The 19,589-nt window shown below is 42.4% G+C and overlaps 1 protein-coding gene across 5 annotated transcripts in view; it reads left to right on the top strand.

The window, feature by feature from the left end:
• The window catches only part of LOC138751826 (voltage-dependent L-type calcium channel subunit beta-2-like), a 313,138-nt gene that overhangs the window by 230,901 nt on the left and 62,648 nt on the right, over window positions 1–19,589 (top strand). For all 5 annotated transcript variants that reach the window (XM_069914663.1, XM_069914664.1, XM_069914659.1 and 2 more), the window contains exon 3: window positions 18,295–18,417. In XM_069914663.1, coding sequence (XP_069770764.1) covers window positions 18,295–18,417 — 123 coding nt within the window. The remainder of the gene's footprint in view (window positions 1–18,294; window positions 18,418–19,589) is intronic.

Genomic DNA, 19,589 nt, shown 5'->3' on the forward strand with positions numbered 1-19,589 from the left:
ACTGGCACCTCCTGGACTACATCCTGGTGCGAGAAAGTGACAAACAAGATGTGCTCCACACCAGGGTCATGCCTAGCGCGGAATGCCACACTGACCACCGGCTGGTTCGCTGCAAGCTCAACCTTCACTTCAAGCCAAAGCCCAGGAACAATAAAGCCCCCAGAAAGAGGTTCAATGTTGGAAACCTGCAGTCAGACGAAGCGAGAGGAAACTTCCAGGCAAACCTCAAAGCAAAGCTCGACGTTGCAACCCGCCTCACGGACCCGTCCCCTGAAACCCTCTGGGATCAGTTGAAGACTACCATACTGCAATCCACTGAAGAGGTACTGGGCTTCTCCTCCAGGAAAAACAAGGACTGGTTTGACGAAAACAGCCAGGAAATCCAGGAGCTGCTGGCAAAGAAGCGAGCTGCCCACCAGGCTCACCTTACAAAGCCGCCCTGTCCAGAGAAGAAACAAGCCTTCCGTCGCGCATGCAGCCATCTTCAGCGCAAACTCCGGGAGATCCAAAATGAGTGGTGGACTAGCCTCGCCAAACGAACACAGCTCAGCGCGGACATTGGCGACTTCAGGGGTTTCTACGAGGCTCTAAAGGCTGTGTACGGCCCCTCACCCCAAGTCCAAAGCCCGCTGCGCAGCTCAGACGGCAAAGTCCTCCTCAGCGACAAGATCTCCATCCTCAACCGATGGTCAGAACACTTCCAATCTCTTTTCAGTGCCAACCGCTCAGTCCAAGATTCCGCCCTGCTCCAGCTCCCTCAACAGCCCCTAAGGCTAGAGCTGGATGAGGTTCCCACCCTGGATGAGACATATAAGGCAATCGAACAACTGAAAAGTGGCAAAGCAGCAGGTATGGATGGAATCCCCCCCAGAAGTCTGGAAGGCTGGTGGCAAAACTCTGCATGCCAAACTGCATGAGTTTTTCAAGCTTTGTTGGGACCAAGGTAAACTGCCTCAGGATCTTCGTGATGCCACCATCATCACCCTGTACAAAAACAAAGGCGAGAAATCAGACTGCTCAGACTACAGGGGAATCACGTTGCTCTCCATTGCAGGCAAAATCTTCGCTAGGATTCTACTAAATAGAATAATACCTAGTGTCGCCGAGAATATTCTCCCAGAATCACAGTGCGGCTTTCGCGCAAACAGAGGAACCACTGACATGGTCTTTGCCCTCAGACAGCTCCAAGAAAAGTGCAGAGAACAAAACAAAGGACTCTACATCACCTTTGTTGACCTCACCAAAGCCTTCGACACTGTGAGCAGGAAAGGGCTTTGGCAAATACTAGAGCGCATCGGATGTCCCCCAAAGTTCCTCAACATGATTATCCAACTGCACGAAAACCAACAAGGTCGGGTCAGATACAGCAATGAGCTCTCTGAACCCTTCTCCATTAACAATGGCGTGAAGCAAGGCTGTGTTCTCGCACCAACCCTCTTTTCAATCTTCTTCAGCATGATGCTGAACCAAGCCATGAAAGACCCCAACAATGAAGATGCTGTTTACATCCGGTACCGCACGGATGGCAGTCTCTTCAATCTGAGGCGCCTGCAAGCTCACACCAAGACACAAGAGAAACTTGTCCGTGAACTACTCTTTGCAGATGATGCCGCTTTAGTTGCCCATTCAGAGCCAGCTCTTCAGCGCTTGACGTCCTGCTTTGCGGAAACTGCCAAAATGTTTGGCCTGGAAGTCAGCCTGAAGAAAACTGAGGTCCTCCATCAGCCAGCTCCCCACCATGACTACCAGCCCCCCCACATCTCCATCGGGCACACAAAACTCAAAACGGTCAACCAGTTTATCTATCTCGGCTGCACCATTTCATCAGATGCAAGGATCGACAATGAGATAGACAACAGACTCGCCAAGGCAAATAGCGCCTTTGGAAGACTACACAAAAGAGTCTGGAAAAACAACCAACTGAAAAACCTCACAAAGATAAGCGTATACAGAGCTGTTGTCATACCCACACTCCTGTTCGGCTCCGAATCATGGGTCCTCTACCGGCATCACCTACGGCTCCTAGAACGCTTCCACCAGCGTTGTCTCCGCTCCATCCTCAACATCCATTGGAGCGCTTACACCCCTAACGTCGAAGTACTCGAGATGGCAGAGGTCGACAGCATCGAGTCCACGCTGCTGAAGATCCAGCTGCGCTGGATGGGTCACGTCTCCAGAATGGAGGACCATCGCCTCCCCAAGATCGTGTTATATGGCGAGCTCTCCACTGGCCACCGTGACAGAGGTGCACCAAAGAAAAGGTACAAGGACTGCCTAAAGAAATCTCTTGGTGCCTGCCACATTGACCACCGCCAGTGGGCTGATAACGCCTCAAACCGTGCATCTTGGCGCCTCACAGTTTGGCGGGCAGCAACCTCCTTTGAAGAAGACCGCAGAGCCCACCTCACTGACAAAAGGCAAAGGAGGAAAAACCCAACACCCAACCCCAACCAACCAATTTTCCCTTGCAACCGCTGCAATCGTGTCTGCCTGTCCCGCATCGGACTTGTCAGCCACAAACGAGCCTGCAGCTGACGTGGACTTTTTACCCCCTCCATAAATCTTCGTCCGCGAAGCCAAGCCAAAGAACATGAATCTGGCAAGTTTTGTGTTTCTTCTATCTGATTCATTACTTCCAGGAGACGAGGAATTAATAACTCTTTAAATGTTTTATAGAATTCTATTGGGAATCCATCCTCTCCAGGTGTTTTATTGCTTGGCAGCTTTTTTAATTTATCCTGTACTTCCTCTACTTCAAATGGTTTTATTAACCATATGACCATATAACCACTTATAGCACAGAACAGGGCAGTTCGGCCCTACTAGTCCATGCCGTAGCAAATCCCCACCCTCCTAGTCCCACTGACCAGCACCCGGTCCATACCCCTCTAGTCCCCCTCCTATCTATGTAACGATCCAGTCTTTCCTTAAATGTAACCAATGATCCCGCCTCGACCACGTCTGCTGGAAGCTCATTCCACATCCCCACCACCCTCTGCGTAAAGAAATTTCCCCTCATGTTCCCCTTATAATTTTCCCCCTTCAATCTTAAATCATGTCCTCTGGTTTGAATCTCCCCCTTTCTTAATTGAAAAAGCCTATCCACATTTACTCTGTCTGTCCCTTTTAAAATCTTAAGCACCTCTATCAAGTCCCCTCTCAATCTTCTACGCTCCAGAGAAAAAAGCCCCAGACTGCATAACCTTTCCCTGGAACTCAGACCCTGAAATCCTGTCAACATTCTCGTGAACCTTCTCTGCACTCTCTCTATTTTGTTTATATCTTTCCTATAATTTGGTGACCAAAACTGTACACAGACTCCAAATTTGGCCTCACCAATGTCTTGTACAATTTCATCATAACCTCCCTACTCTTGAATTCAATACTCCGATTTATGAAGGCCAACATTCCAAATGCCTTCTTCACCACACCATCTACCTGAGTATCAGCCTTGGGGGTACTATTTACCATAACTCCTAAATCCCTTTGTTGCTCTGCACTCCTCAATTGTCTACCATTCAATGTATGTGACCTATTTAAATTTGCCTTTCCAAAATGCAGTACCTCACATTTATCTGTATTAAATTCCATCAGCCATTTCTCAGCCCGCACCTCCAGCCTTCCTAAATCACCTTTTAATCTACGGTAATCTACCTCACTGTCCACAACACCACCAATCTTTGTGTCATCCGCAAACTTGCTTATCCAATTTTCTACCCCTACATCCAGATCGTTAATATATATAACAAATAATAGTGGACCCAAGACCGAACCCTGAACAACAATTGGACAAACAATTTTCTACCACTACTCTCTGATACCTTCCATCCAACCACTGCTGAATCCATTTCACTACCTCTTTATTTATACCTAATGCCTCTACCTTTTTTCCTAACCTCCTGTGGGGACATTTTATCATTTCATACCTCCCTGCTGGATCTATTATTTTGTCCTCTATTTTGATTGGTACATTTTTATTAAATTATTCTAGCTTTTGAATTATATGATGCTGCCGCTACATGTCCTACCCAGTCTCTCTTTAATTTATTATGTTCCACTTCAGTTAGATGCATTTCCTGCACAAATGCTATAATCTATTTTTTTCTTTTTTCAGTGAATTTAATAGCCTCTTCCTTTTAATTTGGTTATGTATTCCATTAATGTTTGTCATATAATTCAACGTGGCCATCTCATATACTGTTTACATCTCATTTCGGCTTCCTCACCACCACCATCCCACTTTTCCTCATTTTCATCTCTCAGTTTTCCCTTTTTGAACTCAATGTATGACAACACATTTAAAACATAAGATACTCTAACAACTCCAAATATCCCTTAATTCCCCCCCCCCCCCCCTTCTCTGAGTTGCCCCTTATCCCTTGCCGGGCAACCACAACTCCCCTTTCCATTTGGATTGCGAACCTGCTCGCAAGCATCAACTGATTTTGCAGTGACGGTTATTCTCTCCCCCACAACCTCCCCAGAAAACACTTTTTTTACACATATAACAAAGTTCTCCCTTTTTTCCCCTTACTTCCTTTCCTCCCTTCTCTTTCGCTTATTTTTTTCTTTACTTGTACATTGTTTTTACATCTTTATATATGTTTTATTGCCATTCTTCATTCTTGTTACATCTCTTCATCTCTCCTTCTGTTCTGCAAGCGTTCTGCAAATTCTTGTGCCTCCTCCAGATTTAAGAACGGTCTGTTTTGCTCCCCGGGTATAAATATTTTAAGCACCGCTGGATGTCTTAACATAAATTTATAACCTTTTTTCCATAGGATCGATTTTGCTGTATTAAACTCCTTCCTCTTCTTTTAAGGGTTCAAAACTTATGTCTGGATAAAAAAATATTTTTTGACTTTTGTATTCCAATGGTTTATTGTCTTCTAATTTTATTCCTTGCCCGCTCCAGTATATTTCCTCTTGTAGTATATCTCAAATATTTTATTAAAATAGATCTTGGTTTTTGATGTGTCAGTGGTTTCGGAGCTAGTGTTCTGTGTGCTCTTTCTATTTCCATTCCTTCCTGAATTTCTGTTGTTCCCAGGACCTTTGGGATCCTTTCTTTTATAAATTCCTTCATGTCTGTGCCTTCTACATCTTCCTTTAGGCCCACTATTTTTATGTTGTTTCGCCTACTATAATTTTCCAACATATCAATTTTCTGAGCTAACAACTCTTGTGTCTCTTTAATTTTTTTAATCATTTTTTTCCAATTTTCCTCTTTAGTCATTTACTTCCATTTCTACAGCCATTTCTTGTTCTTCCACATTTTCTATTCTTTTCCCTATTTCTGTCATGACCAGATCTAATCTTTGCATTTTATCTTCTGTTCTTTTCATTTTTCTTTTAATTGCACTAAATTCTAATGACAACCATTCTTTTAATGCTCTAATTTGTTCTTGAAAAAAAGCTTTATTTAAACTTGATATTCTGTCCAACTGTTTTACCTTCTATCTCTCTGTGAAGATCTTGGTCTTCTTCCTTTTTCTGTGTTTGTACCTGTGTTTGTGTCTTCTTCTTCTCTTTGTATCTGTGTCTCTTCTGATTTTTCTGATGAGTTGTTTGTCTCACTTTGTTGGGCCTCTTCTTGCTTGGCCTCTTGCTGTTGGTCCTCTTCTTCTGAGCTGCTCATCTGTCGGGCCTCCTGCTGCTGCTCCTCTTGCCGTTTTCCCTGTCGACTTTCTTCTTCACCTCGTTCCTCACTCCCTCTCCTGTCACTTTCCTCCTTCTCCAGCTGAGAGCCCTGGTGTCGGGGATCCCTCAGCTGGTCGCACTGTGTTTGCCCGGTCCTCGGCTTTGCCCCCCTCCTGTCGGTGTTTTCCTTCTCCTTAGATTGCACACTTTTAATTGGCTCAGAGAGCCATTTTCGCAGTCCGGCGGTCGGGGGTGGGGGTGGGGGCGGGGTGTCGCAACTGTGTGGGTCTGTCACCAACCTCTGAGATCGGGCGCTTTTCTCCACCACGGCATCCTGTTTCTTTGTGCAGGTTAGGCTTTCTCCTTTCTTTTCTGGTGTCTTTTCTTTTTTTCCCGTTGTTTTTACTTTTTCCTTCTTGGGTGCCATTTTCTTTCTTTTCTCTACAACTATCTTTTATTTCATATATTTTGTATTTATTGAACTTTGTCTTTTCTTCACTTTTTTTCTTCTTTTCTGGAGAGGGATGGTTTTACCCTACCGGCCACTACTCCATCACATGACTCCTCCAGAGACTTGACTCAGAAGGGAGAAGAGGAGAGCCATAGTGATAAGGGATTAATTGGTTAGGCAAAAGATGGGAGGTCCTTTGAACAAAATTGAGGCTCCTGGATAGCGTGTTGCTTCCCAAGTTTCAGAGTCAGGGATGTCTCTGATGGAGTTCACAGTATTTTGGAGTTGGAGGATGAGCAGCCAGATGTCATGGTCTACTTGGGGATCAATAACATAGATAAGAATAGTGATGAGGTCCTGTCGAGGGAATAAAGAGAGTTAGGAAAGAAGTTGAGAAGAGGACCTCAAGGGTAGTAATCTTAGGATTGTTGCCTGTGACTTGTGCCATAGAGGGTAGGAATATGAAGTTGTGGCAAATTAATGCGTGGCTGAAGAGTTGGAGCAGGGGAAGGCAGGGGTTCAGATTTGTGGATCATTGAGATCTCTTCTGTGGAATGTCTGACCTGTACAAAAAGGACGGGCTGCACCTGAACTGGAAAGGGACCAATATCTTGGCAGGCCAGTTTGCTGGAGATGCTAGGGAAGATTTAAACTAGTTTGGCAGGGTGATGGGAACCAGAATGTGAGTGCAGAAAATAGGGCAGAAGTTCAAAAACATGATGCTATGTGATCTGAGTTGGTGAGGAAGGATGGGCAGGGGACGAAACATAAATGTAACCAGTTAGAAGGTTTGAAATATGTCTATTTCAGCGCTAGGAATATTACAAACAAAGAAAATGAACTTAGAACATGAGTCAGTATGCAGAACTATGATGTTGTGCCCTTTACGGAGACTTGGCAGGAGGAAGGGCAGGATTGGCTGATGCAGATACCTGGTTTTAGATGTTTTAAAAGGAATAGGATGGGAGGTTAGAGAGGGGTTGGAGACCCTATTGCCTTGAACCATCATAGAGCTTTGATCAAGATGAGCTTTCTGAACTGCAAGCCGCAAAATCATTTCTCTATCTTGATATTGCAAACATCTTAAAAGAACCACTCTCAGTAATTGACCTGGAAAGGGTTTTCTCCTCAATGCTCTATGAGCTCGATCTAATTCCAGTCCATCCAGAAAAAACTCAACTCCCAACATCTCTGGAATCCATTTCCAGAAAAATTTAACAGGATCTGAATCTTAACATTATTACGATGACTTTGATTTTCCAATGAATCAATTTTTTGTAGCAAATCTCTCTTCTGAACATTCCAGCCTGTAAGCTAATCCTGAATATAGTCCATTCTCTCCGCATAATGATCCACACAGTCCTTACAGTCAATAAAAGCTTCTTCTATCTTAAATTTATCTTGTACAGTGTCCACTGCTCTTAAGCACTTATGAACATCAAATTTAATAGATGTAATTTCTTCACACGTACCAGTAATTTTTTTCCTTCATATAATTTAAGGTTTCAAAACCTTGGGACATATAAGACATCATGTATTCATTTTGTTTAATAAGTTATTCAAACAGAAGGTTAACTTCCATCCATGCTACAGGGGCCTTTAAGACTGGAGAGGATGTCTTTGGTGAAACAACAGCTGTCATTGGAGAAGTAGTTTTTCTTAAAGCCTTAGGCCTACCTTCAATAAGTTTAGCTACAGCAAGTAACAATTCTTGTTGTTCTTCTTCTAAAGCTTCTGGGTTATCATCATCTTCCTCTTCTTCCACCTCATTCCTGGCAGCCCTACTGCAGGTCTGGACCCCATGCCACTCCGCTCTGACCTCGCTGTTTGGGGCCATGCAGGGGAGCGTCTCCAGACGCGCCACTGCGTGCAGGCATTCCCCTGAATGCGTATTCATGGTTGCATTCAAGAGCCTGCCCCCGTGCTCCTCAGTCAAACCTGACGCGCATCGGACCGCGCGCTCTTCCCGGCCTGCCGCCAGGCCAAAGATGATGCCGTCATCTTGCATCTCCTGATGCGCAGAGGGCACCAACATTTCTTCCAGCTGATCCCAACTTCCACGTTGAGGCTTTGGATCCATCTCCAATTGCTCCCGAGGTTCCTTCTGTAAGGTAGGCCTTGTTTCTTCTGCACTTTTCACAGGCTTAAAAGCTAATTTTTTTTGTAAGCTGCTTTTTTCCTTTTTTCATTTCCAAGATCCTCAGATATTAAATTACTGCTCAAAACATTCATAAAGTTGTAAAAGTCACTATAATTTGGGTATTGAATAGTTCAGTCAGGGAGAGGTATCTCCTCACGTCCTCTTCCTATGCCATCTTGCCACACTCCTCTTCCTTAATATCTGTTCCCATTCCCAATCTTAACATCAGGCATTTTCCCCAATGATTTCTTCAAATCTGGTAAGGAATTGGCAAAAGTTAATGCACCATAAGGAATCTAAAAAAATTGAGACTAATTTGGCCCATAAAACACCTTAAATACTGCCGGGTACCGAAAAGTCAACTTATACCCCTTTTTTCCACAATGCTTCTTTGACCAGATTAAACTCTTTCCATCTCTTAATTTCCTGACTTAAATCGGCATAAAAAAGATGTTGGAAAAGGAAACCGTGGCTGATAAAACAGGTGAGGCAACTAGTCAAGAGGGAGAAGGAAGCGTACGTTAGATATAGGAAGCAGGAAACAGGAAGGGCTGATGAGAATTATATGGTAGACGGGAACGAGTTTAAGAAAGGACTTAGAGCTCGAAAAGGGGATCAAGGAGAACCCCGAGGTGTACTATGCATATTTGAAGAACAGAGGGATGAAGAGAATGAGGTTGAGGCCGCTAAAGGATAAAGGAGGCAACATGTGGCTGGAGGAGAAGGAGGTTGGAGAGGTCCTAAATGAACACTTTGCAAGAGAAATGGATCTTGATTAGGGTGAGTCGGAATAGAACAGACTTGTGTGTTGGACAATGTGGATGTTAAGGAAGAGCAAGTGTTGGATCTTCTTAAAAACATTAAATATACTGTCAGATACCATTCTTGGTTTTCTGTGAATAGGTCTGCTCCCACTGTGTGCCATGGCCTGGCGGGTATTTCCATGGGTATCATCTCTTTGTTGTGTATTTTTGTATTTCTGACATGCCGAACATGTAGCCACCATCTTTTCGATGCCCTTGTACATGCCTATCCAGTAAACTGCTGACTTTGCTCTGTTTGCATTTCTCCATTCCATGTGGCCTTGGTGTGTTTTCTGGAGAATTTCTTTTTTCATTGTCTCTGGTATTATCAGCCGAGACCCTGCCAGCAGTACACCATTCTCCAGGGATATGTCGTCCCACCGCTGCCACCATGTTATGTCCTCGGTTGTACCATAGGAAGAATTAATAAACACTCAGAGAAGCTTGTAAGTTTACAAGCATCTCAGGGTGCTGGTCATGTGTGAATACATTGGTCGCACTGAGCATGCTCACCACTCAAGTGTGATGCAGCTCTTACAGTCTTGCAGAGTTCATGCTCCAGCATAAAATAGTCCCAAGTTTCCCCTGTATATAACATAGAGAAATCTAGAACTAGAGGGAATCTCTTTAAAGTGAGTAGGGAAAGCTTTAAAAACGACCTGTGGCCTACCTAACCTTTTCATTGAGCGTGATGAATATGTGGAACAAACTGACAGGAAGTGTTGGAGGCAAGTATAATTACAGCATTTAAAAGCGTTTAGGCAGGCACATGGATAGGAAAGATTTGGAGAGATATAGGCCAAAGTTAACACAGGCAAATAAGCCTAGTTTTGAAAGATAATTTGGTTGGCATGACTAGTTGGGCTAAAGGGCCTGTTTCTGAGTGGTAGAACTGTGAGACTATGACTGACTGTAACACAAAAGTTACACAGGTAGCAGGGAATGCTTTTTATTACCTTTCTCCATTTTGTTGGTCTCAGTCGATTTCCTTTTTATTCTCTTTCAGTATGTAATTTACATTGAATTACATATTCTTATTTCCTTTGTATGGTCTCGCTCCGAGTGCTGCAATAACTATTTTTTAATATAATTAGTTGAGAAAAATCGATTCTTGACGAAGGGCCCAGGCCTGAAATGATAGTTACCCTTTAATTCCTACAGATGTTGCATGGCCTGCTGAGATTCTCCAGCACATTTGTGTATTGCACTTGACCATGGCATCTGCAGACTTGCTTGTATAACTTCAATATTGTTCCTTGGCCTGTTTACAAGCCCCTAATCTCATGTGGAAGATGTTGCTCTGCATCGTATTCTGAATACCTGTAACTTGCACTCTTCATTCAAAGAAAAATCTGCAGCAATCAAAGGTGAATGCTGCTTATCCTCGACCTTTTTAAATTGAATGGGTCCAGAATTTAATTCATAAAGATGCATTTTAAAAATTTATTTCACTACTTATTGTATCAAAACTTGGGTAAAGTTCCACTTGTATTCAAATATTCCTGGTGATAATATGCTCCATTTTTCTATCTTCATAAGAGGAAGAAATGGGTGCTTCGCAAACCATACACTAATTCAAGATGCACCACATCCTCTTTCTCGCCCAGACACTGTTTATTGGATGTATTTATGTTACAACTTCATATTATACTTATAATCCACTCAATTTGTGTTTACATGAAAGTGTCAAATTGACAAATGTACCAGTTGACATCCCATATGTCGTATATTATTTAGCTTCCCCGTTCTCCTGCTGTTTCACACTTAATAATAGATTACAACAAAGGTTTGTCTAAATAATTGCAATTTTAATAAACCAAAATACAGGATTATTTATACTCCTTGAAAATGGATGATATTATCATAATTTTTATTTTCTTACAAAGAGTAATGAGTCATCTTTTGAAATTGCTTTTAATTGATCATGTTATTCTGTATTAGTTATGTTTTCAAAGAGATCATGGTTAATCTGTACTTGCATTTCTAGCTTCAGCGTGTAATCCAGTCTAATGTTGTAGGGTTTCGAACATGAGAATTACAATTCTGGTTGGTGTTTTTAATGCTCTAATTCGATTGTTTGAAACACATGATTTTAAAGGGCTAATTACGAAATCAATTCAAGGTTTCTCGCCATCCTGTGCACGTGATAGTACCAAGCAGGTCACCTTCTCTCAAGAGTTTTCTAAAGAAATAGCATACTGAGGATTGTAAAACAATATTGGGCACCTTGGGAATTACAGCATTGGACAATGATCTTTTTGTAGCCATCCACTGTATTCACAACTCCACCATATCAGAGAGAAAGTATTCAGATTTAATGTTAAATGAGTCTTCCCATTCAAAGCCACCTCAAAAGGCCCCTCTCCCCTCCCCACCCACTGTCTGCTTCCTCCGATAACTGCCTCCCAGCTCCATCCCACCTTGCTTCACCTCTCTGCTATACTTCACTCAGCCTTGCTCCACCTATCACCCACTTTCCCCTCCTCATCCTCCTTTTAATACTGCCCATCTTTCCTCTCCTTTCTCCGCCCCGAAGCAGGTTCCTGACCTGAAACACTGTCTGTTGCCTTCCCTCCATGGATGATGCCTGATCTACTCCGTTCCCCCCAGCCGTTTTCTTTTGCTCTTGATTCCAACACCTGCAATCTCCTGTCTCTCCAAAGTTTTTTTAGAAAAAAAAGGATGCAAGTCGCGGCTTCGAACACCAAACTGTTGGCGTGGTATCCAGTCAACCCTGCTTGGAGCTCCACAGATCCTGCAGCATTTCAAAAGGCACCTACTGCCCCAGCTGGAGCTGCATCTGGCACGATTTAGCCACAGGTGCTTCCTTTTCAGAAATCCAAGGGCAAACACAGCATTAGAATGACGAGGGCAATTTCAGTCTCGTGCCAAATATTTCACAGAAGGCAGAGCCTCACTGCATGAAGAAAGAATAATTGGGCAGCAGACCTGATCTTTAAAAATAACTTTTCTTAACCCAACCCTGTAACCAAGGATTAAGTGATATGATCAAGAATTGAATAGCTGTCATATATTATATTTTATTTCGACTGCAGCAAGTAAGAATTTTGGTGCCTATGTACGTTGTACAACGCATGTGATGTCACTCTACTGCTGCACTTGTCCCTGTGGATGAGAAGACTCATAGCCAACCTGCTCTTGGGTTTCTGTTCACAACGCTTAGCTTGACAGCCGTAGCATCCCCTTACTTCAGCGTTGTAACAGTGGTCAGAAAAATCAGGTCTAAACCTGTGCATCATTCAAATAATACTTTGTGCTGTAAATACGATTGGGAACCTCTGCACTTTCGAAACAAACCCTTAGCATCGCATGGCTCTTTGCTTGTCGTGACCTGGAGTTTGCTTCTATAAGTGGTCACAATGAAGAAGTATGGTGTGTGTAGGAAGAGAATCAAATGATTCAGTGGATTGTTTTTGCAAGTAGCAAGCCAAAGTATTTCTGAACAGCACTATATTGGAAATTGTTATTTTAAGATTTAGAATGTACAACTGTGCGGTAATCCGACTTCTGAGCTGGCATTAAAATGTTCATCATATTTATGTAAATTTTCAAGAATTGTGTGTTCCGTGGAGGAAAGTTGGAGTTTTAAAGATAGCACCATAGATGGATTTAAAAATTGAGGATGGTTATTTTAACTTGGTGGTGAAGGGGCATTTTACTTCGATGGTTATTAGATCAGTCATGGTGCAGGGAGCATCAACTCACCATCATCTCAGCTCTCACCTATCATTTACTGCCATCATCTCGGCCCTCACCTGCATATCCACCATTACCTGATATCTTCCCTGGCCATCTCTGCCCCCACGCGCAACACGGACAGGATTAATCTTGTCCTAACCAATCCACCAGCCTCTACATCCAACACATCCTCCTCGGCTGTTTCCACCACCTACTACGTGGCAGGCACACATTCCCCTCTCCTCCTTCTGCAGGGCCCACTCCATCCTTGACTCCCTTGTCCACTCCTCCCTCCCCACTAATCGTCCCCTTGATACCTACCCCTGTGACCGCAGGAGATGCTCCACTTGGCACAAATCTCTTCCCTCTCACCACTCTTCAGGGCCTCAAACAATCCTTCCAAGTATAGTGACATTACACCTGTGAATTTCCAGGGGTCATGTACTGCATCCAGTGCTCCCATTGTGGTCTCTTTTATATCAGAGAGATTGGACGCAGACTGGGAGATGGCTTTGTTGAGCACCTCAGCTCTGTCTGTTGCAATAGCGTGGATCTCCCAGTGGCCACACATTTCTATTCCCCATCCCATTTCCTTGCTGACATGTCTACCCATGGACTCATGCACTGCCAGATTGAGACCATCACAAATTGGAGAACAACACCACATTTTTTGTCTCGTCACCCTCCACTGGATGGCATTAACATAATCTTCTCTGGCTTTGTTCCTCTCCCTCCCCCCACCCCCACCATTGCTTTCCCCCAGCTCTGTCTCTCTTCCTTTCCACTGTCTCCTTTCACATAAACAAAATTAATTTGCACCTCTCCCCTTATCATAGCCAATTAACATCTTTTGATGGTCAGGACTCCTCCCCCAGCCAGGACAGTTTCTATTCTGAGGTTTCCTCTTTTTTTTTGTTGCTTATTCTTTACTTATTCCTTGAAGAAGAGCCCAGACTGAAATGTTGGCAATATAGTGGATCTCCAATGGATACTGCAAAACTGGCTGAGTTCCTCCAGCATTTTGGTGTGTTTTTACTGTGTTACAGTATCTTCAGATTTTGGTGCTTCAATATGATGAGGAGCGTAATTTGGTGTGGAACAGAATAAATTGGCCTCCACATGGTGGATTGAGGCAGTGTTGGAGCCAATTAAAAGGTTGAAACAAGTATTTTTGTACAAGACAGTTTTGCTCAGGGTAAGAGGCCAAGGACCAAATTGCCTGGTTTAGGATGAGATGGCAATTCATGGTTTGGCCTCAGTTCGATTAGACCAGCTTGCTTCACTCAGACCAGAATTGCACCATGCCTTAAATGAAAAGACCAGCCATATTGCATATTTGCACTTCAAAATAGTTTTTGTTTTTCTCCTGCCCGGACCCACTTCCTCAACTATTTTTTTTGTTGCATTAATGACTATGAACATCCCATTACAAGCAGACTGATTCCATACCCATCCCAAAATTGCTACTCTAGCTTTTGTATTAAAATAGAAAGCTACTACCATTCCAACCCAGTCCCATTTTAAATTTTGACACTCTTTTTCAATTAAATGTGTTTCTTGTAGAAAAGCAATATCTACTTTCAATTTTTTAACATGTTAAAACTCTCTATAGGGTTTTGAAGCCCATTTACATTAAAACTCACAAATTTTAATCCTTTACTCATTGTAAACATTGAAGAATTCTTACACTTTCCCTCTTTTCATGATTCCCCTTCATCAGTCCCCGGCTCTTCTTAAATACAAAATAATTCTGTAAGAAAAATAGTACTTGATTGAATACTTGGAAAAAAAAGAAAGAGAAAAATAGAAAAGAAAGCCCCTCTTGAGCATTGTCATAAACTCCCCTGACAATGCTACCACCCTCCAATTTTTTGGGTTGCGACTAAAGCCTGCAAAATAACGTCCACAGTTCGGCAGGAACCAGTCAGCCTATCTCCGGCTCCTCCGAGTATATTAAACTCATCTCTGTAATATTAAAAACTGCTTCCAGATTTCTTTCACCATAAGAATATAACTTTCCAGCTTCAAGTGTCCGCTCTTTGAGACAATTCTTGACGAGTATCCGGTTAACTTTCTGCATATTCTTGAGCATATTCCAGATTCATAAAAAATTCTGCTTGGACTTCCTTGAACAAATACTTTCAAAGTTGCAGGATAACACAGAATAAAAGTATATCCCTTCTTCCACAATATATTCTTAACTGGATTAAAGCTCCTCCTTTTCTTCAATAATTCAAAGCTTATATCAGGATAAAAGATTTTGTTCCCTCCAAATTCCAATGGTGCTTTTCTTTCTTTAGCTTGTTTGGCTGCTAATCCCAAGATTTTTTCCATCATTTGATAATGAAGAAATTTGACCAAAAAAGATATAAACTTTTGATCTGGTTGAGGTTCACGTCTGAGGGCTCTATGGACTAGGAGAGATCCAATGTTGTAAAAATTGAATAATATCATCTCCTTCCTCTCCTTTCATGCTAATAATCTTAAATTTCTTTGACTAAAATTTTCTAATGAATCCACTTTTTCAGACAGTTGCTTATTCATTGCCAGCACTTGCTCTAATCAATCCTTCATCGACTTTATTTATTTTTTCTTGAAGAAATTGATTTTCCAAATTAATGCTTTGAATTTTTTCTTCCACTTCCTTGTGCTTTTTCTTCATCTCTTTAACAATTTCACATACTTTATTAACTTTAGCTTCTCGTCTCTTAATATCACGTCTTATTAACATTAACTGTTCCATAATCATAACCAGTGTAAGGTAAAAACATCATGAGATGGGACCGGAGAAGGAGTCACCCAGTACTAAGGAGTAACAGAATGCAGATGTGACCTTGTACACTCAAGATAAGCTTGGCACTAACAAGCTGATGAGGAGCTGACTAACAGTGAAGGGTAGCAACAGCTTATTCATTGGACAGTGTAATGGTATGATAATTTACTAAGTGCGTGTCCTGGGGTATAAAAAAAAACACCACTTGCTGATATCGTTAGAATGCGCCTTCTCCAACTAACACTGTTAGTTGTAAGTGTTACAATCCGGTAATAAAGAACCTTGATTTCGATTCAGTCTGGTGTCTGACTCACTCATTCTTGAACAAAGCAGACCTAACACCAGTGTATCTTGAACTTTAGAGATGGCTTTAACTTTCTTTCTTACCCACTCTTCTTCTTCCAACATTTCCTCTGAGCTTTATTCTTCTTCCTCTTCCTCCTCTTCTTCTTCTTCCTCATCCTCTTCTTCCACTCCTTTTTCTTCCAACTCTAACAATTTCCCCCTCTCAGACAGCCGCTTGGACTACCCGGGAGCCTGTCTAGTGGGCTTAGTGAGCCATTCTGACGGGGCCTCCTCCTGTTGCTGTCGGACTGCTGACACGTAGTGGAGTCGTTCACCTCCCCAACTCATCTGGGCGTCCCTGTTATTGCAGGGATGCCGCAGCTCACTGGGAGGCGATTCAGTAGGCCCTCTTCGATTGAAGACTAGGCTTTACCACAGGTCCCGGCTTCTTCTCCAAGGTAGGCCCTTTTTCTTCAGGTTGTTTTTCTTCCGTCTTCTCTATAATTTCTTTTGCTTCTTTGTCTTTCTTTGGTGACATTGCATTTTTTTTCCCTTCTTTGGTTGTTTATAACTAATTCAAATGAATTTCAAACTTGTTTCTTCACTTTTTTAAAAAAACTTTTTCTCAGAGGAGCCAGATTTCTTGTCCTGGCCCTACGTCATCACGTGACGTCCCCACTCCACACCCATCTCGACTATTCTTTGTTCCACTATGTCTCCTGCAAGGATTCTATTCCGTTCTTCCATTTCCTCAATCTCTTTTGTAAATGCTTCAACGACGGTTCCCTCTGATCTGTTTTCCTTCTTCCTGAACTATGGCTTGTTAACAAAGCCCTTGACTCATCACTTCCATTTCCTGCCTCTCTACTCCCATCCCTTCTCCATTTCCGAGCAAACTGCTGGTTCTCACTGACCACGCCACCAGCTTTCTCTCAGAACACAAATGAGCTACAAAGCCATGGAAATGTTAATTAATTGTTCGGTTGTTGATAACCTGAAGTCTGAGTTTGAACTCTAAACTGGTACTTCAGTTTCTCAGCATAGAAACGTTTGAACCATTTCATTTAGGTCCATTGCTTTTGTCATCGTGCTTTAAATGGATTTGTAAGGATGTGATTAATCTGGACTGGAGAGGATGCAGTGGATATTCCCAGGATGTTCTGGAGATTTGTGTTTTTAGGCTCGTATATTTTTTGCCTTACTGAGGTGGGAAGAATAGAATATAACGGGTGAGATGGATTCTTTAATATGTTGGCAGCTTTCCTGAGACAGCAAAAGGTTTGACAGAGTTCATTTGCATGATGACGTGAGCTGTTATCAATGTGGGAAAAATATAGCAAAATAAAGATTAGTCCTGAAAACCACAAATCCATTTAAACATTTCATTTAATGTCTGGGATATTCTGTTTAAACTTGAGTCATTACCCATGTAACTGGTTTGGTATTCCTTTGCAAAACTTGATCTCTGTTTTTAGGGCAGCTTGTTTTGGGCTACTCATCAGGGTACTGACCCTCAGTGATTCATTAGCATTGCAGTTAGCACAATGCTAATACAGGACCGGAAAGCCAGGTTCGAAGCTGGCGCTGTCTCTTTAAGGAGTTTGTACATTCTTCCTGTTTCTGCGTGAGTTTTCTCCAGGTGCTCCAGTTTCCTCCCACCCTCCAAAACATATGGGGTTGTATGCTAATTTGGGTGAAATTGGGAGGCACAGGTTTAAGAAGCTAGAATCAGACACACTCCACGTAAGAATAGACTCAAAGAATGGTGGTCGAGAGCTCAGGAAATTTACTATGCTTGATTTTCCTATCCACTACATAGCAAAGAGAGTTAGTGATTCATACCAAATAATTAACAATAACTTCTTTTATTACAATAGGTCATGTATGGCTACAATTGAACTGGCATCTCACTAGTTCCTAGGCATGTGTAAAATGTTCCTTTTACTAGACCTGCATGTTTCTAATCAGGTATGGACTCTTATGCAAGGCTTATTTTCATGTTCAGGAGGATTATTGTACAGAAATCCCTCTTGGAACCAATGGTTGGGTTTGCATCTCTCTCTTTAAGCATCTCTCTCTTTAAGCAACTCTCTGATATGCCTTAACATGACGTGGAACAAATCAGCTTTTCATTTTTCTAAATGAAGTTGAACCTGAAAATACGAAAGCAGTACTGTAATTTTCAAGCTGAGGTTTAAACTTACTGGAGTTTTGTTTCAGATGCCAGTATTTTTATATTCAATGTGTGTCCACTATTAATTAATTCAAACATGGATGTCAAGAAATGCATGATTGAAACAGCAGTGATGTATTGCACTCATCGAATTGCTCTGTCCATAATACTCAATTTTTACCCACAAGATGTTGTCAATCTGATTGCAGTGTAACAACAGAATAGTTCTCTTTGAAAGCATTGGAATCCATCACAAGCATCGTTAAAGTTGCCAGGGTATCAGTAAACCAGGAATAATTAATCAGTTAAGTGTTCCATTCTTCTTGGCAGACTAAACCTGTTGCATTTGCTGTACGGACGAATGTTGGCTACAGTGCAGCCCTGGATAATGACGTTCCTGTCCCAGGCATGGCCATCTCTTTCGAAGCGAAAGATTTCCTACATGTCAAAGAAGTAAGTTTGTTAATTCAAAGTTTGGATTTATTGTCAGAGAACATGCATGACATCATATACAACTTTGAGGCTCTTTTTCCTGTGGGCCAGGTAACATTTATTCTCTACTTGAGAAAAATGATATGTATAAATAAAAAGAAATGGAATCAAAGAAGAAATTGTAAACAAACTGCAATACAGAAAAAAATAAATTTTCAATATAAATGGAGTAAAAGTCCTTCAATGAAGTCACTAAATGGTGGAGGAGTAACCACTGTTCATGGTGGTATGAATTGTGACACCAATACCTTTTTTCTGAGGGCAACGAGAGCAGAGCATGTCCTTGGTGGTGTGGACCGTTGATGATGGCTGCTTCTCTCCGATGCCAGTATTCCATGTAGATTTTCTTAATAATGTGGGGAGCTTTGTCTGTGGTGTACTGGTGTCCAGTGCCTTTTGTAGGGCTTGCTCGGAGGTATTGGTGCCCCCCCTTCCAGGCCACGAGGTAGCCGTTAGCACATTTTCCACTACATCTATGTAGAAGTTTGCCAACGTTTCCGATGCCGTACCAAAAACCTCCCCAAACTCCTGAGGAAGTAGAGGTGCTGATGTCCTTTCTTCATGATGTTGGATCCAGGAAACATCCATGAGATAGTGACTCCCAGGATATTAAATTTGCACACCCTCTCCCTGTCTGCTCCCCACTGAATCGTACACCTCTGGTTTTCCCCTCGTCAAGTCCACAATCAGGAAATCCTTGGTTTTGGTAATATTGAGTGCAAGGTTGTTGTTAGTACACCTTTCTGTCAAGTTTTCAATCTCAGTCCTGCATACTGACTCATCACCCCTTTTATACAACCACTTCTGTGGTATCGTCAGCCAGTTTGTAGATGGTATTGTCACACTGTGCCACATAGTCAAGGGTGCAAAGCGAGTGGAGCAGTGGCCTAAATGTGCAGCCTTGTGGTGCTGATGGAGATTGTGGACGTGATATTCTTGGCAATTCTCACTGATTGGAATGTGGAGGTATGGAAATCCAGTATCCAATTACACAGTATTGAGACCCAGATCTTGGTGTTTACTGATCAGTTTTCAGGGGACGATGGGATTAAATGCTGAACTGTAGTTGATAAAGAGCATCCTGATGTCTTTGCTGCCAAGGTCTTCCGGGATTTTGTTTAGAGTCAGTGAAA

The sequence above is a fragment of the Narcine bancroftii genome, chromosome 1, assembly GCF_036971445.1.
Source record: "Narcine bancroftii isolate sNarBan1 chromosome 1, sNarBan1.hap1, whole genome shotgun sequence".
Taxonomy (NCBI): domain Eukaryota; kingdom Metazoa; phylum Chordata; class Chondrichthyes; order Torpediniformes; family Narcinidae; genus Narcine; species Narcine bancroftii.